The 26,406-nt window shown below is 37.2% G+C and overlaps 1 protein-coding gene across 1 annotated transcript in view; it reads right to left on the bottom strand.

Annotated features, from left to right (window-relative positions):
- The window catches only part of stxbp5b (syntaxin binding protein 5b (tomosyn)), a 157,508-nt gene that overhangs the window by 112,646 nt on the left and 18,456 nt on the right, over nt 1-26,406 (bottom strand). Inside the window, 2 exon segments of the mRNA XM_056476757.1 lie at nt 11,542-11,642; nt 12,790-12,871. Coding sequence (XP_056332732.1) covers nt 11,542-11,642; nt 12,790-12,871 — 183 coding nt within the window.

The raw sequence follows: 26,406 nt of genomic DNA, 5'->3' as shown, positions 1-26,406 counted from the left end.
AGTTTTATGCACTCGCACAAATGCTCCCAAATATATTTTGAGGTTGCAAAGATAAAATTTCGGGCGCATATGCGACCAAAACACTTACAATTTCGAGCCCTGTGCTCAAATATTAGTGGGAAAGGGATGTTTTTAAAATATCAGTATCGTTTGGTACCGAATTCTAGTATTGTAACAACCCTAAATAAAATAAATAAATCCTTAAAATTCCTTAAATAAACCAAAAACAACAATTATTCCAAAAAAATTTAAACATACCATGGAAAATATGTTTTTTTTAATAATTAAGATTTCACAGGAGGGCTAATAATTTAGTTAACTATAAATGGAAATATCCATAATCATCATATTTTCATTAGATGAAAAAAGACCAAAAGATTTGTTTATCTCCCAGTCAAACATAAAGCACTTTGTCTAACTCTAATTTATCCACAATTGTCAATAATCAATGAACATTTTAAATGAATACTGATTTTTATAATTAGATTTCTGCCTCTGCAGATTTGAAAGGCACTGTTAAATATGCAGTAAATGTTACGGGAGAAGATCCATCAATAGGTGGGGCAGTGACTTGCCGTTTGGATATGGGGTTTCACACAGCGTAAGGAAATCCACTATGGGGTAGTCCATCTCCAGCACTGCAGTGCTTTTCCCATGCATCACAGTCAGACAGGCTCGCCTACCCACTGTATCATATGACAAACCTCCACACAGTATCATGAATGGGTCCCTTAACAAAACAAATGAACAAATCTCAATTTTCCATGATGCAAAGAGAAGCCAAGCCGGAAGTGAAACAAATTAGTGCTTCATTCAGGAGGAATGGAATGAAGGAAATACACTGTCATATTAGTCTTATATTTTATACCGGTCCCCCATAAAACATCCTGTCATCGCTGTAAAACCCATAAAACAGAAGCATCTACAGTCTCTCGCAATGCAACGTTGCACAAGTCTCAAACCGATGCATCATGCTCTGTTTGCTTCCTCGATGCAATCCTGAGTTCAGCCTCCAAAATAAGACTTACCCTGCTCTGGTGGTTTTGTACTCCACTTTCAGGATGGGTTTGCAAGGCTCTGGCTTCTTCCCATCCTTTGGCTGTTTACCTGAAAGAGAGAACGTTGCATGTTAAAAAGGTGTGCAGTTTAAGAAATTTAGGCCCAATCCCAATTAAATTTTTTTACCCTTACCCCTTCCCCTTGGCCCTTGAGTGTTAAGGGGAAGGGCTTCAAAAGTTACCCCTAAAAAATGGGACAGCACTACAGCACCTGCACACACCATCATACGTCCTCGCGATCTCTTACTTCATATGAGATCACCAATTGCGACTGCTGTAGTTATTCCAGTTGCATTATTTTTGGTATTTATCTTCAGGAAATCACTGAAGGCGACGATGTCATGTTATCATAACGATATAATGTGGCATTAAGCTCATAACTGTACTGTGCATTTACACAGAGACCATATTCATCTTAACATAAGAAAGCAGCATTAACATTATAGCAGACACTGTAAAAAGCTCATTCCCAGCCACCAGACTTTTCTGACAGGGTATTCGAGTGTCATCGAGTGACAGAATGTTGTGGGACTACTATAGACCTTTTTCTTAGAACGCAAAATTACCCATTATGCTATGCGTGTATGCACAAGGAGACTACGTCGAATAGTTCGGACTGCTGAGCGAATCACTGGTACAACCCTTCCTACTCCCCAAGAACTGTACTTATCCAGAGCGAGCAGAAGGGCTGCCAAAATCACTCTGGACCCCTCACACCCAGCACACTGCCTCTTTGAGCTTTTACCTTCTGGTCGACGCTACAGAGCACTGCGCACCAGAACAGCCCGACACAGAAACAGTTTCTTCCCTCAGGCAATCCATCTCAAGAACACTTGATGATAATAATTGCGGAGCCAACATCACTACTTGCCATACACTTTTATACACATATACACTTATTTAACAACACGCTTTACATGCCAATTTGCACATAACAGCTGCACATATAATGTTGTATATAGTAATAAACACGTACATGCACTTGTCAATTTGTATATTTGCATTCACTACTTACTTCAATTTTTTTTTAAATATATTTATTATCTGTTCTTTGTCCTGTCTCTGTTATCCTGTTGCACTGTAGAAGCTCTGTCACGAAAACAAATTCCTCGTATGTGTGAACATACCTGGCAATAAAGCTCTTTCTGATCTGATTCTGAATGCTAAGAACTTCCGTTCAGCAGCTAATGCGTTTAAACGGTCACATTTGGACAGCTTTGAAACGATAGTTTTAATCTATTTTATTTGCTTTTAATGTCTTTAAACTGATACTGTTGTCGGTCAGCGCCACCTCCTGGACTGTTTATTTAAAAAATGTGATCTAATAGGATGGAAAACAACTGCTGCGAGGTATTTTTCCCTCCTTGTCAGACGGCATCTTCTGCCATTTAAATGAAGCCTCGTCATGACTGAAGTCAACATTTTCTCTTTCTTTCAAATATATGACTAGGCCCTCACGGAATCTGTGTGCGCAGAACTCTGCAGATTTTTAGCCCATCATTAATTCTGTTTATTTACTTGAGTTAATGTGTGTAAATCTATATTTATTCAGTTTTTATATTAATTACAGTAATATTATTGACGAATAAGAAAATGTCTTTTAGTAGATATATTATATGAGAGACTTGCTTTGGTTACCAAATAAAGTGGATCTGATTGGATTTGCATTTTAAGCATTAAATAAAAGTTAAAAAGATATTATTTTTTATTTCACATGTTAAGGTTTTAGTTGTGATACTCCCAAAATAAACAGAATGCATTTGATGCATTTGTTGTGGAGTTGCAACGATGAGTCACACACAATGTTGTTACAATGTTCACGCACACACAGATACACACACAGACAGCGCGCGCGTTTAGCTTTGCAGTCTTATTGCACGCATATGTGACAGGATACAGGTTAATCTCCACTGCTGTATGGATATCTGTTATGTTAATGTACAGAATAAACCTGATTTTTACATCCACAAACCGGGACTGAAGCGTCTTCCTTTATAATTGTTCTGACACGTGGCTGTGGTGATTAAGTAAAGCTAAGCTAAATCACTATAATTCATTACACACACGCGCTCTGTTTTAAAACATTTTAAACATGTAAAACCCACTGCGCCACCCACAAATAAATCATGATTCATGCAAAAATTTTATACAAAAATTTATTCTAAATGTATGAAAAAATTCAAGACAATTTATACGACACATACGCAATATTCATGTAAGCCCGGTGCCTTAACCCTACATATAATTAGATATGTTATTTACAAGGTGAGTGAAAAGAAACAAGACGTTAAAATTTGATATTACAGAATAATTCGATTATATTACTATAAATAGATATATATATATTTACTATATATGTTTGGCACACCAGTTAAAGTTATTGTTTCCAAACAGACCAACAGATAATATTGAACTTTGAGCTGAATATTAGCATTTTGAAAAATGTCTAGTCAAATATTATGTGCTGTCATCATGGCAAAGATAAAAGAAATCAGTTATTCGAAGGTAATCTAAGTAGTACACAGTGGTTTGTTCTGTAGGCAGTTAAAAACCTATATAGCTTAAGGGGGCTAATAATATTGACCTTAAAATGGTTTTTAAAAAATTCAAAACTGCTTTTATTTTAGCTGAAATAAAACATATAAGACTTTTCCTAGAAGAAAAAATATTATAGGAAATACTGTGAAAAATTCCTTGCTCAGTAAAACATAATTTGCGAAACAATTGAAAAACAAAAAAAATCCTAATTCTGACTTCAACTGTATGTATAAGCACAGGTCTGCTTGCAAACAATCATTTTCACTGGTGTGCCAAACATCCTTTCCCCTCTACAGTCTTTTGATATTTATTCTGTGCTCCCCGAGGCGCTCAACCTGAGGAAGTTGGAAGGGAGTTTGTTTGGGCAGAAGCTTACCATGCGGTGTAATGATCTGGGCAGGCTTGGCAGGAGCGCGTACATTCCATGTGGTAAGTGTGCCATCCGAGTGACTGCACACAAACTGTTTCCCCTCGTGATGCCAAGCCACAGAGTGGATCGCCTACGGGCCAAACAAAGGATGAGTAATCAAGCACGAGAGAAAGCAGGTCATGCGAACTACAGGCCATGTGCTGTGACAGAAAATATGAGGACACAACAATCAACATAACCAGGACATATACAGGAATCATAGAGCTAAATTCCATACCTATTAAAAGATTTTAATTAAAGACCTTTCCATAAATTAAGAGCTCACTTTAGGTTTTAACTGGTAAGATTAGCAAGATTTTAACATTTACATTACATTTAGCGGACACTTTTGTACATTTCATCAGAGGCTTTCAGTACATTTACATTTAGTCATTTAACCCTTATGTGCTGTTGGGAATGTTTTCATCCACTCTGAGGCGATTTTAAGTGTTAATTTGGAGCAAATAAAATGATTTTTGGTAACAAATCTTATTCTGACACATATTTTTGAAAAATGCTTTGGAATTTTTCAAAAACTCAATACACTGAGAAAATTGACTACCCTTTCGTTATGTTGGTGGCTGTTTTTGCCCCATTGACTTCCATTATAATGACATGTTTTGATTGCAAAGCCTTGACATCATATAATCATGCATTCTTTATTGTTGGGGGTTTTTGCTGTTGGGAAGAGGTAAAATTTGTATTGTTTTGATCCAGGAGTGCAATACCTAGTTCAAGCACTGAGTGTCAAACTTCCATACTGCACCTTTAAATATCATTTACTCACATTTTAAGTGTCACCTTTTATCTTAAATGTATATTTATTTTAATCTGTCTGTTAGTTTTGCTTTATTGTCCACCTGACTGGATAATTGTTTTCGAAGTTCATTCGTTTCAAGTCAATTAATTCAGTTCATCACTATAGCACTCTCAATATGGCAAAAATATTCAATTACAGAACTAATTTGATTCAATAATAAAGCAGCACTACAGAAGACAATGGTGAGTGACATCAAAGGTTTTACTCTCATCCAATCAGTGAAATATAAAATATTACTTTAATAAAGGCATTCATTTTTTCATTTTCCTTTTGCTTCAGTCTCTATTTCACAGGTCGCCACAGCGGAATGAACCGCCAACTATTCCGGCATATGTTTTTACACAATGGAGCACCCGGAGGAAACTCACGTGAACATGAAGGAACATGCAAACTCGAACCAGCGATCTTCTTGCTGTGAGGCGACAGTGCTAACCACTGAGCCACAGTGCTGCCCTATTAAAGGCATTTTAAATGCCAATTAAATCTACTAACTACTGATGTTACAACTGCTTTTAACACTGAGATTATATACAGTTGTTATTGGATTTGAAAGTGTATTGTGGTAAAATGAACAACAACTATCGATCATCATTGTGTTTTCATGATGAATCGCTGTGGCCGCATCGGAATACTTGATCACTTCAGGTATACCCCATCCCTACTGAAGACATTACTGAAACAAATCTAAATAGGTCTGCTTTAAAAAGAAGAAGAAGATCTAGATCACAAAATCGGGGACAACTATTATATGCAATAACAATGTCTCACCTCATCATAGTTGTACCGGTAGTCTGCCTTCTTCGATTTCAAGTCCCACAGCACAACTATCCCACATTCAAAACCAATTAAAAGCTGCAAAAAAGAGAGCAATTGCTCTTGAATGGTGCAGACTGAAAGCGGAGCACTCAGAAAGTGACTTGTGGGAAAACATATAATCCTAACTGTAGTTCAAACTTACTTTTCCTTCATCCATGGGGTTATCGCTGATGTGAACTACAGGTCCAGGGTGAGTCTTTGATGAACTGTTGAAGAGAGTTAGAGGTTTATTCATGAAGGAAATATTTTAAATAATCACAGGTGATATTCAGAAATCATGCATCAAGATTTTGTGCACATATGTGGATTTAAAGGTGCCATAGAGTGCATTGATTCAAGAAGTTAAATTGTTCTCAGACATTTACATAGTAGGTATGTGGCTTAGGTAAGTTAAAAAATTCGCAAAAACAAATCAAAACATGTACACTACCTGACAAAAGTCTTGTCGCCTATCCAAGTTTTAGAAACAATAAATAATAACTTGACTTCTAGTTGATCATTTGGTATCAGAAGTGACTTATATGAAAGGCAAAGACCTCTAGATTACGCTTATTTTACCAAAATAAAATAAGATAATGCCTTGTGTTTTATTTATTTAATTAGGACAGTAAGATCTGACTTTACTGAGACAAAAGTCTTGTCACTTAACAGAAATAATGTACAGAATAAAAAAAAATCATGGTGCAGTGGAAAAAAATTTATATTGTGTCTGACTCCATCATGAGCTTGGAGGACTGCATCCATACATCTCTGCAATGACTCAAATCACTTATTAATAAAGTCATCTGGAATGGCAAAGAAGCGTTCTTGCAGGACTCCCAGAGTTCATCAAGATTCTTTGGATTCATCTTCAATGCCTCCTCGTTCATCTTACCGCAGACATGCTCAATAATGTTCATGTCTGGTGACTGGGCTGGTAAAATCCTGGAGCTCCTTGACCTTCTTTGCTTTCAGGAACTTTGATGTGGAGGCTGAAGTTTGAGAAGGAGACCTATCCTGCTGAAGAATTTACCCTCTCCTGTGGTTTGTAATGTAATGGGCAGAACAAATGTCTTGATACCTCAGGCTGTTGATGTTGCCATCCACTCTGCAGATCTCTCGCACGTCCCCATACTGAATGTAACCCCAAAACATGAATTTTCCTTCACCAAACTTGACTGATTTCTGTGAGAATTTTGTGACAATACTTTTGTCAGGTAGTGTATTTAGAGTTTTAAAGCTTTAACATATATTAAAATACAGGCAGTACTTAATATCAACCTCTGATTAATACGTTGAGTTATATTTAGTTTATTGCTGTCCTTTCACTCTAGAAAAAATCTCAGTAAGAGCTCAGTGATATGAAACGGTACATAAACATGCATTAAACACTTATATTCAGCAATCTACAGGTGTTTGCTGCCTAATTACAAACAATATTTCACAATATGCACATTAAAATTAACAAGACACATTTAAACAGATCATATGCCTCTTCGGAGTGTAGCAGGAAAAGTTTGTAATCCGTATATCCTGCATTTTGCAGTTTGATGCGCTGTGAACAGATTGCTGGATGATCACTGCTCCTTAAAGCCCTTTCACTCCAGACAAATCTCAATAAGAGTGGAAATATATGACACGATGAATAAACATGCATTAAACACTTCTATTCAGCAGCCTACAGGTGTTGATTGTTTTATTACAAGCAATATTTCACAATATCCACATTTAAACGAACAAGACACATTTAAACAGATCATCTGTCTCTTCGGGTGTAGCTGAATAAATTTGTAATCCGTATATCCTGCATTTTACATTCTGAACGAAAAACGTGCGAACGAAAGTGAACAGACGTGTGGGGGGAGGGGGGATTACGCCGCTGTCGCACACTGGACAGTAAAGCGGCATATATTTTATATTTTCTAGCCATTACTTTCTATGAGTGTGCGCACATTGACGCTGTCATTGTCTGTGTCGCTTAGCATTGTATAAAAAACTATGTAAAGATGCGGCGCAACAGGCTTTTGTATCCCTGCCTCTCCCTTTTTCAAAATAAGAGTCCCAAAAACATAGTGAGTTTCAAATAAGCTTAGATAAATGCAAAAATAAAGGAAAAAATTATCATTGTTGTAATTCACTAGAAGACATTGTGGCCAATCTAACGCAGCCTGAGGCGTGCATATTAATGATCCCATGTGGTGCAACGTGACAGTCTGTGCTTTGCTCCGATAGGACTGTTTTTCATGGGGATTTTACACTTACAGGATTTACATGTGACTGAGGAAACAACAGTGTTCGAGGCTCATGGTGTGTCATTTCCATTACTATTAAGCGATCCCTAGGTATATCCAGATTTACATTATATTGCACCTTTAATTAAAATCTCCCAGACCTGACAGAAGAAATCACATGAGAATTACTAGAGATGATGGAGTCTAGACAGGAGGAGACAGGCACTCACAGTTCAATGGCTTGTTCCACATGATCACATAGCCTGAGAGGGTAAAGGACTCCCATTGACAATATGAATGTTTCCTCTTCCGTGCCCACATACAGCCATTTGCTCTGGAAAGGCAATGGCAGAATGTGATCCTGTCAAAGACAAGAGAGAATTGACCTTAATCAAAGTGAAAGATTCATTGTGATTATCTCACGAGCATCTGACTGATTTCTGTCCTGATTTGTGACACAATAAAGGATGAAATGCCAATAACAGTGAAATTCTGGCTAAATGAATGAGTCTGTTTGATAAATAAGCTGATATTACCGTGAATGGCTGCACATTACTGCCATTAGTGTCTCTGAATGGGACACTATTCACATCTATATGCATTTAAGAGCACTTGGGAACATTGTCTTGCTCTCTTGTCTCCAAACAAACATTTATTTAACTTTTATTTTGGGTTGGTCTGTTGCTTAAAGGGCACCTATGGTAAAAAATCTACTTTTCAAGCTGTTTGGACAGCCATGTGTGCATGTATGGTGTATAGACTGTCATATTGGGGTGATATAAGCACACCCAGTGCTTTTTTTTCAATTTAACAACATAAAAAACGGTGGACCAATTGGAGCTGTTTTCAAATCAACCGCTACCTGACGTAGGAGAGCGGTCCCCCCGCCCACCAATATTGTTTGACAGGCGCGTCATCATATCCTCAGTTTGTTGATTCACATCCGCCATTTTCAGCGTGAGTCGAAGCGATATCACTAAAGGGACACGCTAGCTCTATTTTTTGATGCAAGGCTCATTTGGGTCAACACAAGAGAAATATTCTCCACATTATCGCTCTAATCGGAATTATTGGTTGTATCTTTAGGTAGGTTTGCAAACATGTGTACTTTTCATTGAGTCTACCTTATACTTCAGCCGTTTGCATTTCTCGCGATCCCAGAAGCTCCCTGTGATCTTAACTAGCATGCGTTTTAGAATTCTAAACATCGGTTTCTATCAGGGTACACTCAAGTCGACGGCTGGGCGCCGCGGACCGCTGCAGAAATCTATGTTTAGAATTTAAAAACGCGTGGCGCGGCGATTCGGGACACTTCATGTTTCTGGTGCGCCACAGAGAGTGTCTGGTGTGCCGTGTTGCGGCTTCGAGCGGCGCATCCGGTGCCTCAGTCAAAGTTTATTCAGTGTGCGTGGTTATTAGTTTCTGTGTACAAGCTCGGCACTTGAAACTAGCACACAGTTGGCTGCAAAACTGTACAAAGACACAAATGATTTTGTACTCTCTGCTTGGTCTGTGTCCGAGTCGTACATGTACGACTGAATGGTGATCCTCTCTCTCTCCTTCTCTGTTGCAAACGCAGAGCGGGTGAGCTCATGGCCCCGTCCCCTTGTTACGTTGGCGGGAAGCCGAAACTAATTTACATGTGAAGCAACACACCCCTAAATCAGCGAACTGTGGACACGCCCCCAACATGACACTTTTTAACACATTATAATAAAAAAATCTGAATTGTGTTTTAAACTGAACCTAAACTGACACACTCAGAAGAACCATAATATTAATATTAAATCATAAAAAAGAGGTAAACTATGTTCCCTTTAAAGCGTAGAAATTCAATATCGTTCCGTCACATGCCAGGGTATTTCGGGGGTTTCCGAAGCATAAAACATTATTTGTCAAAAGCAAAAGCTAAATTTGAAGAAAAGTTTCAGTTAAAATTATGATTGAAATTTAAAATGATAAAATGATTTGTAGGGCTGCAGATTTGGTCAAAGGTATATGGTATTTGTATATGGTAAAATGGCTATATTGTTATTAAATTAAAATATATTCAAATAAAAACTAAATGAAAAACAGAAGTGGTGTCTCATTTCAGAGGCTGCATCCTCTGAAGGATACACTCGAAGTGCGCTGCGTCATCATTTAAATATAAATATAAAAATAAAAATCGAAGCCTCCTTCAAATGGAGCCTCCAAATGCGACCTTCGTTTCCCAGGTAATAAAGGACACAATCGGTGGATCCTTCGCAGCCTCGAACATCCCAAGATTCATTGCGTGCTGATAACGGCAGGACGTTTTTAAAAGAAAATTCCGGATTAAATGTTTGAATAAGGTTTATTTTACTTGGATATCCAAATACATGGTAAAAAACAAAGAGTCTGACATGTCTTACTAAAGAGTGATTCTATAGACAGTTTACATTTTATGTGTACATCTATGGATCCAAAGCAATATATTTCCAGCTTCTGTAAACCTTGCTTTGCCTTCAGATCACTTAAAATCACTTTGAAAAAAAAAGTCATTACAAACTGTATTATTGCTTAACAGCCACTGTTACGGTTGTTTCATGACGCGATCTGTCCTCTGTAGGTTAGATCATCTCATTTCAAAATGCTCGGTTCGAATTGTGTGGACTTCGAAGGACTCACTTTTGAAGTCTGCATCCTCCTAAAATGAGACACAGCTAATAATATTCTAGATTGGTATAATAATAATGCTATTTGACACTATGACTGTAAGATTACAATATTAATGCTTATGGCTGTCTTAATCCTTGATTTTAAAATATTAAACTTGATATTACTCACGAAAATAAAAGATTAATTTGTAATCTTTAAACTTAATCTTGTCTTATGTTATGTTTTTCATTCATTCATTTTCTTTTCAGCTTAGTCCCTTTATTAATCTGTGGTCGCCAGAGTGGAATGAACTGCCAACTTATCCAGCACATGTTTTACGTAGGGGATGACCTTCCAGCCGCAACCCAACACTTGGAAACACCCATACACTTCCCCATTCACCCACATACACTATGGCCAATTTAGTTTATTCAGCTCACCTATACCACATGAAATAAGTTTTCCACATTTTGCAAGAAACAGACCTGTGCACCACCCTAAGTCATTCAGTGTGTGTATTTATTCAACAATATCATTTCTTTCATAATTTAATTACTGGGGCGACACAGTGGCTCAGAGTTTAGCAATGTCGCCTCACAGCAAGAAGGTCGCTGGTTCGAGTCCCAGCTGGGTCAGTTGGCATTTGTGTGTGGAGTTTGCATGTTCTGCATGTGTTGCCGTGGGTTTCCTCCGGTTTACCCCACAGTTCAAACACATGCTCTATAGATGAATTGAATAAGCTTAATTGGCTGTAGCGTATGTGTGTGTGAATGCGAGAGTGTATGGGTGTTTCTCAGTACTGGGTTGCAGCTAGAAGGGCATCCGCTGTGTAAAACATATGCTGGATAAGTTGGCAGTTCATTGCGCTATGGTGACCACTGATGAATAAAGGGACTAAGCCAAAGGAAAATGAATGAATGAATGAATTTGATTACTGTATTAAGCCTGAACACAATTTTTCTTGTATTTTAATTAATAGTGCTGTTTAAAAAACAGTGGAGTGTTGTATATATTTGTATATTTGCTGCATATATTTGTATATCCGCATACATTTATATGCAGAATGCTTACCTCTCTCGATTGAATTTAAGAGAATGGAGAACGGCTGGAAGCTTTTGCCTCAGATTCCACAAATGAATACTGTCATCCGCCAGAGCACTAACCAGCGCCCCCTATAGACAAAACACAATGAAAGACTGAAAAACTAGACAGCTCTAAATGTTTTATTATTCACTATATATATATATATATATATATATATATATATATATATAAATATATGAGCAATTCCATGCAAATGTCTACCTTGCCATGAAAAAAATTACGTTTTCGACAAAATAGCGAAACCGTTTCTGCATTTTTTTGTGCAAGCAAGTATTTTACAGTGCTTTAAAAATGCTAGAAACTGTATCTGTTAATGTTTTAAAACAATTATAATGGATTTACCAAAATCACACAAGTGGCAATTTCACATCTGTCACATCCATAACGGAGAGATGTCGCATCAATAATGGAGCATTTCCCTCATAATTGCAAAAAATGTCAAATAAAATAAAATCAATCCTTTTTGTTCTGTAGAGAACCAACTTTTATCCTTTCGATTATCATTATTTCTTTTGGCTTGAGCAGTTTAATTCACAGAATTTCTAAAAAGTATATTGCATACTGTACACTTGCTAACTTTTTTCGTCACATCCTTAACGCATGTTTATTTTCAATATCTAATATATAAAAAACTTTTACAGATTGAACTTTTTCTGCTCCTTAACTCTGTGGTAAGTTGTTTTGGAAAATATAAACAGTTGTTTTAATATAAAGTTAACATCTACTTTCTATGTGAATTTATGTTTTGAGAATTTACTGCAAATGTCACAACCATAACGCTGGAATTGCTCATATATATATATATATATATATATATATATATATATATATATATATATATATATATATATATATATATATATATATATATATATATATATATATATATATATATATATATATATACATATACATATACATATATATATATATTATATATATATATATATATATCTATACATATATATATATATATATATATATATATATATATATATATATATATATATATACATATATATATATATATATATATATATATATATATATATATATATATATATACATATATATATATACACTAAATATTAACCTATATATCAAACAGATTACTAATTTTACAAATCCAAATATTCAACCAAAAGTTAATGAAGAGAAATAAAAAAAAAAAACAGTTACGAAAGGGAAAATGACTACACAGATGAACAAACTTACTACATTGACAAGAAACTCCAGCTGGATGACAGCCGATCCGCTCTCATGCTGACAGTAACACTCTACTCCTGCTCTGCCGAATCTGTAGACTCAGTTAAGGCACAAACATCCCCAAAAACACCTCAGAGTATCTATCTATTCAAACTAAATCTATTATCAAATTAATCTAAATCTAATTATCTATTAAACTAATGACGAAATATGATGTATAAAATGCACAACTAATTATGCACAGGATATAAGAATAGTCATTTTGTCATCAATTACTGACTATTTCAAACTGTTTAAGACATGTTGGACAAATTGAATGAATCATTGAATGGTGACATGTACTGCAAAACTCTAAAAAAAAAAAAAAAAAAATTTTTAAAAAGCACCATAGTATACCAAAAAGTTCATATACTTGTATCTTCAGAACACAGATGATACATTTGTGTTAGAGATACACCAAATTTAGATCCCCTATTGCACCTTCAAATGACAGGTGGGATGTTGGCTTTCACTGCAATCAGTGAACATTAGTATTTTCGTAGACCTCCTACTGCACCTTTAATTGGCGATGTTCAAGGTAGAATGTTGGCTTTCAGTGCTATCAGGCTAACGTTAGCACTTTCCAAGATCTCCTTTCGCACCTTTAAATGGCGAATTGCATGGTGGAACGTTGGCTTTCAGAGGTATCAGACCAACTTTCGCTTTTTCGAAGATGTCCTATTGCACCTTTAAACGGCGATGTTCAGGGTGGGATGTTGGCTTTCAGTGCTATCAGGCTAACATTACCATTTTCCAAGATCTCCTATCGCACCTTTAAATAGAGATTCGCAGGGTGGGACAGTGGCTTTCAGTGCTATCAGGCTAACGTTAACATATTCCAAGATCTCCTATCACACCTTTAAATGGCAATTTGCAGGTGGGACCGTGTCTTTCAGTGCTATCAGGCTAACATTAGCATTTTCGTAGATCTCCTACCGCACCTTTAAATAGTTTCACAGGGTGGGACGTTGGCTTTCAGTGCTATCAGGCTAACGTCAGCATTTTCCAAGATCTCCTAATCGCACCTCTAAATGGAGATTTGCAGGGTGGGACATTGTTTTTTTTTTTGTGCTATCATGCTAATGTTACCATTTTCGTAGATCTATCGCACCTTTAAATGGCAATTTGCAGGTAGGACCGTGTCTTTCAGTACTATCAAGCTAATGTTAACATTTTCGTACATCTCCTATCACACTTTTAAATGGCATTTAGCAGGGTGGGACTTGGCTTTCAGTGCTACCAGGCTAACGTTAACATTTTCGTAGATCTCCTCTCACACTTTTAAATGGCATTTAGCAGGGTGGGACATTGGCTTTCAGTGCTATCAGGCTAACGTTAACATTTTCGTAGATCTCCTATCTCACTTTTAAATGGCATTTAGCAGGGTGGGACATTGGCTTTTAATGCTATCAGGCTAACATTAGCATTTTCGTAGATCTTCTATCACACCTTTAAATGAACTTAAAAAACTCTCATTAACACAAAACATTATTTAACAAAAAAATTTAAATCATGTCTATGTGTACTTCTCACCACCAAAGACAAGGAAAATAATGTAAGTAAAGCACAGAGTTCAGCACTAAAGGGAATCTGTATTCCCAGAGGTCTATGCGTCATATTACCAAGGGTCTTCTCCATTGACTGGATAAACGGATTATACAAAGTCCCTAATCGGAGTCTTAAGTCTTGTCTGTGAATGCTGTTTCAGTCCTCTGGAGAACTGCACAGTGAGTGTTCCCATAAACCCCTTTTCCAGCGTGACAACGATTGTTTAGTCAGACAGTCATTCATATTCACCAGCACTGAGCTCCAAATGCATGTTTCTATGTGCGTTTTGGCACAAACACAAGTGCTAATATCAGGTTGCCGACTTTATAATGGGTTTTTTAATAATGCCCGTTTACACTAGCAAGTGCTCTTTATATACTCTGCCTGATATTTCAAATAAAGCCAGTAGACACTTTACAGCTTGTATCAAAGTGTGTATATGTAAAAACAAAAACAATGATGGTTGCCAAGTAAAAAGAGACTCCCTCTAGCAATGGCCTCAGATTAGAAAGCTTCTTATGTGCCAAGTGAAAACACCGCAAAGCAACATATGGACACTGTATGTTGTCATCTCAGGACATCGAACACACTTTTCGTGCAGGATGAATTGCTAAAATAGTTGACATTATAACAGGAATGAGTTTCATTGTCCGTATTGAATCAGCGGTGTTCCTGCAGCACTTACTAATTTCCTTGAGTGACACAACTGTGAAACATATTTAGCAGAGCTGAGAGCCCAGACACTGCCAGTAGTATGCTAAAAAGCTTGGATGGCGTAGAATATGGTAATTCTGTGTTGTTTAGTCACATAAGGTCTACTGCTGTGAGCCGATGTATCTCTGTTAAAGGGATCAATTATGGTAAACAGCAACTGGTAAGAAGCCATTACACTGATGATGAACTCACCTTGCTGACCAGACTAGTTTGGGGAACAAGGAGAGTGCAAGAGGACAATAAACTAAAAACAAGGGATGAAATGAATAGCGTTTTTCACAACTAGAGTATCAATTTATAGCACTCAGGTAGCAACAGTGAGCAACGATGGGCCGTTACGGGGTGGTAACAGAAAATCATACAGAAATGAAAATATTATGGGCACCATAATTGTGAATGGGCTGAATATATGAACTAATTACTGTACGCTTTGTGTTTCAGATTTTTTTCATGCATACACCACAGATAAGCTACAACTAGGGTTCCCACTCTCAGCCAAACGACTTTCACTGACCAAAAAGCTGACTTTTCATGGACTACTATACAAAGAAAGGGAAAACATAGGTCACTGTTGTGCTTTGCATTCAATTAAATGATAGAAATGATAGATTATTTCCGAAATCATTGGGTTAATTATCCAAAATATTTACTGTTCGCGTGGTTGCTAAATGCTAACATTTGCTAGCTCAACAGTAGTTTTACAAAACTTGCATTTAGCTTTTCTTTTGTATACTTTTTAACATCCAGTCTTTATTGTCATTTTAAAGTCAAAGCTCCAAAATGAAATATTATCCTGGTGCAACTTGATCCTACACCACTCAACTCGCTCTGAGCTGGGATCAAACCAGCGACTCTCCACATGGAAGTCGGTTGCTCTAACAAGAAGGCTAAAGACCATGGACTCTATCGCGTCTGTCGCTAGAGCACCTTTTTCGGGTTCAGAGGAGTAAGATTTTACTTGCACAGCCCTTTACTAGCTGGCTTCTGTTACACTCACCCCTATAAACCTCACTCCCATCCGGGGTCACGGCACCAATGTAACATGCCCACCCAACACCACCCAACCCGCCTCTGAGCTGGGATCAAATCAGCAATTCTTTCTTGGAGCTACAGCATGCACCACCAGCGTCATCATCTGTACAGCTCCACACCACTGCAGACTCCATTCCCAGCAGCCCCTTCTTCCTCACAGTTGTGTGTCCAATCCAAGTGAAATTAACCCTTGTGTACTGCTCAAATTGACCACCTTTTCGTTATGTTGGTGGCTGTTTTTGCCCCATTGACCTCCATTATCAATTATCCTATCCAGCATGTGTAAATAGTCCTTGCTCTAACAAGAAGGCTAAAGGTATATGGCCTCTAGCGTCTGTTGCTAGAGCACCCTTTCGGATTCAGAGGAGTGAGGTTTTACTTGCACAGCACTTTACTAGCTGAGCTCGGTTACACTCACCCCCCTAAACCTCATTCCCATCCAGGTCACGGCACCAATGTAATCCACCGAACCTACACCACTCAACCTGCTCTGAGCTGGGATCGAATCAGCAATTCTTTGTATGGAAGTTGGTTGCTCTAACAAGGAGGCTAAAGACCAATGGCCTCTAGCATCTTGTCGCCTAGAGCACCCTTTCGGATTCAGAGGAGTGGGATTTTACTTGCACAGCACTTTACCAGCTGGCCTCTGTTACACTCACCCCCTAAACCTCACTCCCATCCAGGTCACGGCACCAATGTAATCCACCGGTCCTACACCACCCAACCCGCTCTGAGCTGGGATCGAATCAGCAATTCTTAGTGTGGGAGTCGGTTGCTCTAACAAGGAGGCTAAAGACATTGGCCTCTATAGTGTCTGCCGCTAGATCACTTTTTAGAGTTCAGAGGAGTGAGATTTTACTTGCACAGCACTTTACTAGCTGGCCTCTGTTCCACTCACCCCCCTAAACCTTACTCCCATTCCGGTGTGATGATCTTGCTTGGGCAAGTACAATGGAGACAGCGTGTGTAAATAGTTTCTGGTTCATAGAGAAAATAACCATTTCCACAGCAATGCTTCATTAACTCTTCTTTGGGTGGTCTCTACTCCACATGTTTATTACACCATGGACACTGTAGATGGCACTATCCCCATTTAAGCAATAATTGAACACACTTCTTTACTCTGTTACAGTACAGTAATTGCCCGTTGATAAGCATAAAAGAAATGAAATTGAGCTGAAAAATAGCCTCACTATAACAATAGGCAGAAAAAAACACAATTTAAAAAAATGGTATAGGAAAAATTACATTCTGATGCACTTAAATCCCTGAAATTTCATAATTCGGAAAAATATAAAAAATTCTCAGATTTTCAATGTCTGGAATAAACCTTTTAAAATTCCATACTTAAGAAATTCCATGACCCACGGGAATTCTTTACAATACGAATGCCAGTAATGCAAATCAAAATGAGTAATATATATACAAAATTTAACAAATTTATAGTTTTAAATGAATCACTGTCAGCGGATTTTGCTGACTGGTTAAATTAATAAGCACAGAACCAGACACTTTAAACTAGAGTTGTCAGGGTAGCGGAATTTTTTACTTTGATACAATACCAAAAAAATAAATAAATAAACAAATAAACAAAATAAATAAATTTTAAAAATTAAAAATAAATAAATAAATAAAATAAATAAATCAATAATAAAAAATAAATAAATAAATAAATAAATAAATAAAAACGCTATCGATACAATTTTCGATACTGCGAGGAAACTATGGATACATATACATATATTAACTTGAGAGATTTAAAAACTAAAAAAAGATTAAAAAAGGGGGGACAGCACTCATATCGGCAATGCTTATTTGAACATTATTGATATTTGAAATGGGGCAGTTACCAACCCTCTGTAATTGTTTACACAACGTTACATGTCGGTTTTTTTTCAAGTGCTTAGCTATTAAGGCATTTGCATAGCGTTGCTTTGTAGCAATGCCTGCCATATTGGCCCTGTTTTGTCCTTCCTTGTTTATTTGTTCGTTTATTCACAAACCAAAAACCTTCAACCAAAATACCAGTGCCATCTCAATACTAACAAAAAGCAAGATCGTATCGTTTTAAATATTCCAGTATCGATACTTATCGAAATATGGATATTTTGATTACACTGATTTAAACATCATACTAAGTTCAATTACCCAACAACCCAAATTGTAGGGCTGCACAATATATATTATTTCAACATCGATATCACAATGTGATCATACGCAATAGTCACATCTTGAGTTTATGCAATATTGAGTCTGGATTATAATTCTTTATTTCGCAAGTGTTTTTTGAAGCCTGAGAGTGTGTGGGGGTTTTAAAAGCATTTAGGCATAAGAAATTGTACCATTTGTAACTTTAACAAATTAATAACAATTAATTTTATTAAATTTTTTAGAAAACGAAGTCTATGCAGTATTATTTTACATTTAATTATTCGATTACTGTATACTGTATACCTAAATACAGTTGGAATGTATAAACAATAAAACGCTGCTAATTGATTTGTATATTTTTCTTTATTGAATTAATCTATGTTTGTAGATTGTTTTTTTTTATATTTTATGCACTCCCCTTCATTCCAAACAATCTAAAATTATAAATTCTTTCCAAATAGAGATATCACAGTCATCTAAAATTCAATTATATTCATATCGCAATACATAAGAGCAGAATAAAAAAAACATTGCAATGTTAGATTTTTCCAATATAGTGCAGCACTAAATTCAGGTATCTGTAAAAACCATAGACTGTAAAATATATGGACGTAGCATCCGTGACGTCACCCATAGGTTTCTGAAAAAAAAGCTAATAGTAGGCGCGGCCAACCGTCGCCATTTTGTTCGCGCGTCATCGCACCCACGGCGAGATACCAAACAAGGGCAAAGAGGCGGAGAGTGGGCGGAGCTACAGACACCTGCTGGCACTTTGCTTAGACCTGGCAGACAGACTTTACTTTGGGAGAAACGCTTGATACTTTATTACCTGCGACTCGTTTGTGTTCTGACCACATGTGCTTGGCTGTACACTATATCAATAAAGTGTTTAGACTTTTAAAAACACTGTAGTAATACATTGAGCCACTAAACATTGTTCTTATGACGTTTTTCTACAGGAGAAAAACGTGAATTACTTCCAAACACTTCAGACATAGTCTGTGTTATTAATGCAAGACTATTGATGAACTCCAGGCATAACACTGTATGACAACGGTTCAGATGACTGTTCTAGAGCCTACAGCTAATCAATCTGTCACATTCTGATGTGCTTTACAGTCCTAAAGAACATTATAAATGATAAATGATCTTAAATAAAACACACACATTTATAGAGATGGTATACAAGTATATAACTTTACTCACATGGAAACGAGGCCACATGAATGGTTTGTGAGCACAATTAAATGCACACAGCATCCCATATCATCTGATAATTGTAAGAAATAAGTCCAAAAGGCAGCTGACGGTGTAAAGCCACATAAAACAAAACAAAAATGCGATGAATATGCCGAGATCAGTGGCTAATCTGCCGGATTCAGCTGAGGTGAAGTGACGGCGACCAGCGAGACGTAGCTGTCACTCAAGTGGCCACGCCCTTAATTATGCAAATTTAATATAACCTAATATAAAGGAAATGGATGAGTTATAAAAAAATTCACCCCCCTCACAGTTGTCATGGAGGGTAATAATAGCTATATGAACCAAAATCGTTCTTTGTACCAGGTTGTAAACACCTTTTTTTCTGTTGTAAAGTTGGCCATTCTAACAGTGGGCTCAATTGAAATTTGCTCTATTATGGAGCCAGGACTAGCGGAATTTTGATGAATTGCAGTTTTAGTTACTTCCGTATTGGCTTCCCGAGGGAGAGCGGGAGGTTGCCGCTTGGTAAAAACGTTACTTTTGGAGGATCATCCAGTATCATTTTGCTCTCTTTAGACGTCCGGATGGGAATCTGAACAGGGATGTTTACACAGCAGGCTTGCCTTTACCATATTTGGCAAACGGTCTGAATAAATTACAGAGGGCTGTTATAAATAAGTAGCAGTGGACCACTGACTCATTATTTATTCAGAACTGTAAGCTTCAGGCCCTTGACCAGCCAGTTTCTCCTCAGCTTAAGCTCTCTGTGACGCTGGATCAGAGCCCAGGGTCAGAATCGTTCAATGAGAGCCAGAGACCAACCCAACAAGCAGACTGCTATTAGATTTGTTAGTGACTCTCTTCATGACTACAAATCCAACATATAACTCTCTGTCAGCAATGACATAAAAGATATGAAACTCAAGATAAACAGTGTTAGGAGCCATTTACAGAGAACGTGCCTTTGCATCTAAAGACGCAGCGTTTAGGAATGATTTTTTAAAAAGTCATGTTGCCATCAAATAATCCCAACTTGCTACTGTAAACAGAAGCTTGCAATGTCTGCCCTGCCTCCCAATTCTTCTGATTAGTCCACTGCTTTGGCACTGACATTGAGGAGTGGCTCTGCATGCAAGTTGGAATTACTTTAACTTGACATGGCATATTCAAGTGTGTGGCACTGCAAAAGACACTAGATCGAATATAATGATCACACATTAGCATCAAATGCATATTTACATTAAAAACCATTGGAAAATTACTGGATTGTAATGAAAAAAAAAATCCATCTTCAGCTTGTTGAATACAGACTTAGGCCCAATCCCAATTCTATTTTTGTACCCCTACCCCTTCCTCTTGGCCCTTTACATCCGTGAGTTAAAGGGAAGGGCTTCAAAATTTACCCCTAAGAATTGGGACAGCACTACAGCACCTGCACACGTTATCATAAGTCATCACGATCGCGACTGCTGTAGTTATTCCAGTTGTGTTATTTTTTGGCATTTATCTTAAGGAAATCATTAAAGGCATATATTATGTTATCATAACGATATAATCTGGCAATAAGCTCATAACTGTTCTGTTTATTTACACCGTGGCCATATTAATCTATGTAAACACACCCAAAACAACATTAACATTATAGCAGACACTGTAAAACGCTCATTCTCAGCCACTAGACTTTACTGACAGGGTATGGTTATAATCGAACTAAAGAGAAATGGAATTAAGAGTTATGTGGAGTATGCCGATTTTAGTCACATTATTGAAGTGCAGTTCAGACAAGTAAACACCTTAATCAAACTATTACCGTCATGTAGGACTTTTCCCCGCATTTAATGACAGGATAGTCTATATACGCACAGCTGTCTGACACTATTATCTGCACCTAACGAGTCAAGACCACAGACACCTGCATGCGAAATACGGAGGTTTTTTTTCTCCCATTCAGCATGCAGTATGACATTCCATTAAAACTACATTCATCCAGCTGTTCATAGTTGCATCCAATATCTCATTTGTCAGGGGGGCATGCATGAAGTGAAAGTGCCAAACTGCAGTTAAAGTCGACAAATTAAAAATGAAACACCCGAAATTACATGAAACTCCGGAGGAAACATGGATAGCGTGGTGACGCAATGACGTTAATCGAATTATGTGTTATAACATGTAAAACAGGATCATGAAAGGAACATTCAAAAAGTAACTTATGTAAACGTCTTAATCTTATTATTGTCTTAATTAGATTAAGGCAATTAATTCGATTACTGATGTCCATGTAAACATAGTCAATGTTGGAAGCTTGGTGTTGTTGTGTTGGATGTTGTTATCCTGTCTAACCTTGATATATATGACGCAAAAAAACAACAGCATGTTGAAGTAGGCGGAGCTCCAGAACACACCCACTGATTGCATAATCGTCACACTCTAATGGTAGCTGAAATGTATTTAGGAGCCAAAAAGTCCACCAAAAATTTGCGTTATGAGCGGTTTCGAACAGCCAAACAAACTATAAATTAACTTCGTTTTGGTTAGATCTGATTTTGCTCGAAATTATGTAACTAGTTTATGCTTCAATTAAAAAAAAAATAGAGTCTTTACAAGCGGGGCGACATTTTGCAATTTTTACGCTCTGTAACCACTATTCAAAAAGTTTATTAAGTGAATGAAAGGCTGAAACAATATTAAACTTTTGTTGACCTAAATTCACAGCAATGTGGACGGGGCGTCACTTAGAACAAACCATCTGCTGAATATAGGCTTGAGATGAAAGCTGGAAAAGATTATTATGTGCATATGTGAGGAGCTGCATATACTAAAATTAACCAAGCATTCCAGCTGGGCTTCAGAGTAGGGACACTTTACAATGAGTCAGTTTGGGGCCAACACTAAAAGTGCAGTCCTGTAGTTTAGAACTTTGCTCATCTGTGAGGTTTCGACTGTATGAAGCAGCTTAGAAAACACAAAGATGCTGCTTTATTTTTGACTGCATTGTGATAGTTTTATTTCAGGATTATTTTAGATAATCCAGAAGCAATTAAAGGGTTAGTTCACGCAAAAGTGAAATGTACTTTATTTACTCTCCCTCATGTAATTTTAAACCTTTATGAGATTCTTTCTTTGGTTGAATACAAAGGAAGTATGCTGGTTGCTGGGACCCATCGACTTCCATAGTCACAAAATTATTAGTACGGAAGTCAATGGGTCCCACCAACCAGCGTTTTTCAAAATATCCTCTTTTGTGCTCAACCAAAGAAATAAATTTCTCAACATTTAAAACCATATGAGGAAGAGTAAATTATGAGGTAATTTTCATTTTTGGGTAACAAAATGTAAAACGTGATGCAATAAAATGAGCTACAGTGTGCTGTACTTTACCTTTTTTGGACTTTGGGGAAACATGACTTCAATGCGTGTTTGACGGGTTTATGAGATTTTATCCTAACATAATTGTAAATATCTACCTGACAAAAGTCTCGTTTGTTGTATTTGTTGTAAGAGCAACAAATAATAAATTCTAGATGATCATTTGTAAAATGATGAATCGTCTGTTGAACTGCATCCCAATCATCAGGAGAGGGCAAATTCTTCAGCAGGATAGCGCTCCTTCTCATATTCAGCCTCCACATAAAAGTTCCTGAAGCAAAAAAGGTCAAGGTGCTCCAGGATTGGCCAACCCAGTCACCAGACATGAACATTATTGAGCATGTCTGTGGTAAGATTTAGGAGGAGGCATTGAAGATGAATCCACAGAATCTTGATGAACTCTGCTAGAATGCTTTCTTTGCCATTCCAGATGACTTTATTAATAAGTGATTTGAGTCATTGCAGAGATGTATGGATGCAGTCCTCCAAGCTCATCGGAGTCACACAAAATTAATTCTTTTTCCACTGCAGCATGACTTTATATTCTATACTCTACATTATTTCTGTTCAGTGACAAGACTTTTGTCTCAGCAAAGTCAGACCTTACTTTCCTAATTAAATAATTAAAAATCAAGGCATTATCGTATTTTATTTTGGTAAAATAAGCGTAATCTAGAGGCCTTTGCCTTTCATATAAGCCCCTTCTCCTACCAAATGATCAACTAGAAGTCAAATTATTATTTGTTGTTCCTAAAACTTAGATAGGCGACAAGACTTTTGTCAAGTAGTGTACATGCAACAGAACAGTTATAAATATATACCGTCATACAAGTGCAATTGTGCAAAGCTCTACTACAACATGTCAAATGGGAAATCCACACAAAAAGTTGTACTCTCTAAAGCGTCATATTGCCAACCACAAAGGATGACTCACTTTAAACAACAGGGGCTTCCGCTGAGAGCAAACAGCCTTGCAATCTGATAAGGGTGCTGTCATAGTATATGCCTTAATAATACAGGTTTCAAGTGCAAAAGATTACAATGTGGCTGAAGCACACAAGCTTGTCAACGTTCCCTGCAACTCCTGACGACTGTTCTTGGGAAATGAACAGCACCAAGAAGACCAGCTCTAAAAAGAGATATGAGCAGAGAGCAGATAGAAATGAAGTCAAGATGACAAGTAAGGTGACGACTAGTCAAAAGAACTACCCAAAGCTTCACATGCAATCAGGTTCTTCAGAGAGCAAGGTTGTACATTTTTAATAAAACTGTCATCAGAACATAATTAAAAACCTCTCTGGCCAAGAGCTGCTTGATTAGTTCATTAAAAGAGACTCTTAACATATCTAATAAAACCCACAATCTATTAACTAGGAAAGGAAGTTCATAGAAACAAATATTGTCCTGTCTTTGCTGCTTAACAAAACAGTACCTAGAGGCTGTTACGATTAAACAGAACTTAATAGTAGGTATTGTTTAGATGTGGGTAGTGGTTATTAAATGTTCTGAGTGGTTTGTTAAGGTGTTGCTATGATTCTTGAAATTTGTTGCTGTTATCAGCTTTTGAAATTTCTAGGGTTGGTTTTCATTCAGAAAATTTGTTTGTTTTGGTGATCTTCAATGAAAGTCTAACCATTTGGGTCCGCGTTTGGAGTGGCGGTCCTTCTGTTGACGTCAACCTGAGGGATTCCATAGCAACTGCATAATAATACCCTCTCCTGAGGTTAGCAAAGACTATAGATTTTACAAAACATGTTACTAGTACTGTTTTGAATAAGGGAACAGTCAATATGGAGAATGAAGCCCCGCCTACTAGCACAGGAGCCAATCATCGATAGCTTTAGACTTACGTTTTGGACCAGACGGGTGCTTTTACGATAATTTCTGCAGTTATTATGAATTCTCTGGAGTCGGCAAACATTGGAATCTTAGCGAATACTTGCTTCATAGACATGTGTTCCTAGGGTTGGTTATCATACAAACATTTGTTGCTTTTGTTAATCTTCAATGAAAGTCTTACCATTTGCTTCAGCGTACAGAGTGGCTGTGCTACTGTTGACGTCAACCTGAGGGGTTCCATAGCAACTGCATATTAATACCCTCTCTTAAAGTTAGCAAAGACTATAGAATACACAAGACATTTCATTCGTATAGTTTTGAACGGGGAAAAGTGTAACGTCAATATGTCGCATGAAGCCCTGCCTTCAAGTACAAGAGCCAATCATCGATCGCTATAGACTTGCGTTTCCATCCAGTTGGGTGCTTTTACGACGGTTTCTGCAGTTGTTATGAATCCTTAAGCGTCACCAAACGCACTGGAATCTCAGCGAATACTTGTTCACAGACGTGTTTCTAGGGTTGGTTTTCAAACAGAAAGTTGTTTGTTTTGGTAATCTTCAATGAAAGTCTAACCCTTTCTTCCACGTTTGGAGTGGCGGTCCTTCTGTTGACGTCAACCTGAGGGATTCCATAGCAACAGCATATTGATGCTTTCTCTTAACGTTAGCAAAGACTATAGAATTCACAAGTGATGTTACTCATATTGTTTTGAATATGGAAAAGTGTAACTGTCAATATGGCGAATGAAGCCCTGCCTTTCAGTACAGGAGCCAATCATCGATCGCTACGGACTTACGTTTCGGACCAGATGGGTGCTCTTACAACAGTTTCTGCAGTTGTTGATCAGCAAACGCACTGGAATCTCAGCAAATACTTGCTTCACAAACATGAGAAATATATCCACATAAAACACCAACTTTTTAAACGCCCACGAACTTGTAAACAAAGAGTTGCTATCATTTTGGGAGGGGATTTACCAGCATGACGGATTTGGGAGTCACTTTAGAAGATCAGTGCAATCAGACGAGACATTAAGGATTACATTGCAGGATTACAATTTAAAACGGCCATAAATTAGGTTAGTGTCGTGATCTCGTTCCTTTCGAGTGTGCTTCAGCACAGGCAACCTAAAAAGCAATGCAGATTTTGTTTGATTCAAACATTTAGAAACTAAACTAATGAGACAGTTAATGTTTACATTTACTGGTGATTCCAAATATGAAATTTAATTGTAAGCTTAACAAACAGTTTTGGAGAATTTGATGCTTCCCTATTCAAACCAGAATGTCCTAGCAGAATGGCTACAAAGTAAATTGACTTTTCTTAAAAGGACTTTGCCGTTAATTTGCTATAAGGAAAAGAAATGCAAAAGAAAGCCTCGTGCCCTATTCAATATCCCAACGGGCTATATACACAGCTAGTGTTTTGCAGCCAACAATTAGCTTAGAATGAAAGGTTTATGTGACTATTTTTAATTTCAGAAGGTTCCTTTTACAGCATGGATGTTGTAAATTATTAAAGTACAATAAGCAATTAAAATAATAAGGTTAAACCTATGGATAAAAGGTCAATCAGGTGGTTATGATGCCTGTTAAAGGGTTAAAGAATGTCGCGATTTTGTATGGGATGACAGTTCACCGGAAGCGTTTGGGTTGGCTGACAGAAAATTAAAAGTCTGTGTGCATATGCTCCATTCATTTGAAAGTAGATCAAAATACTGAAATAAAGGTCTTA

Source organism: Danio aesculapii, chromosome 17, assembly GCF_903798145.1.
Source record: "Danio aesculapii chromosome 17, fDanAes4.1, whole genome shotgun sequence".
Lineage (NCBI taxonomy): Eukaryota > Metazoa > Chordata > Actinopteri > Cypriniformes > Danionidae > Danio > Danio aesculapii.
Note: the sequence above shows the minus strand (reverse complement) of the source record. Positions and strands in the feature narration are given on the sequence as shown.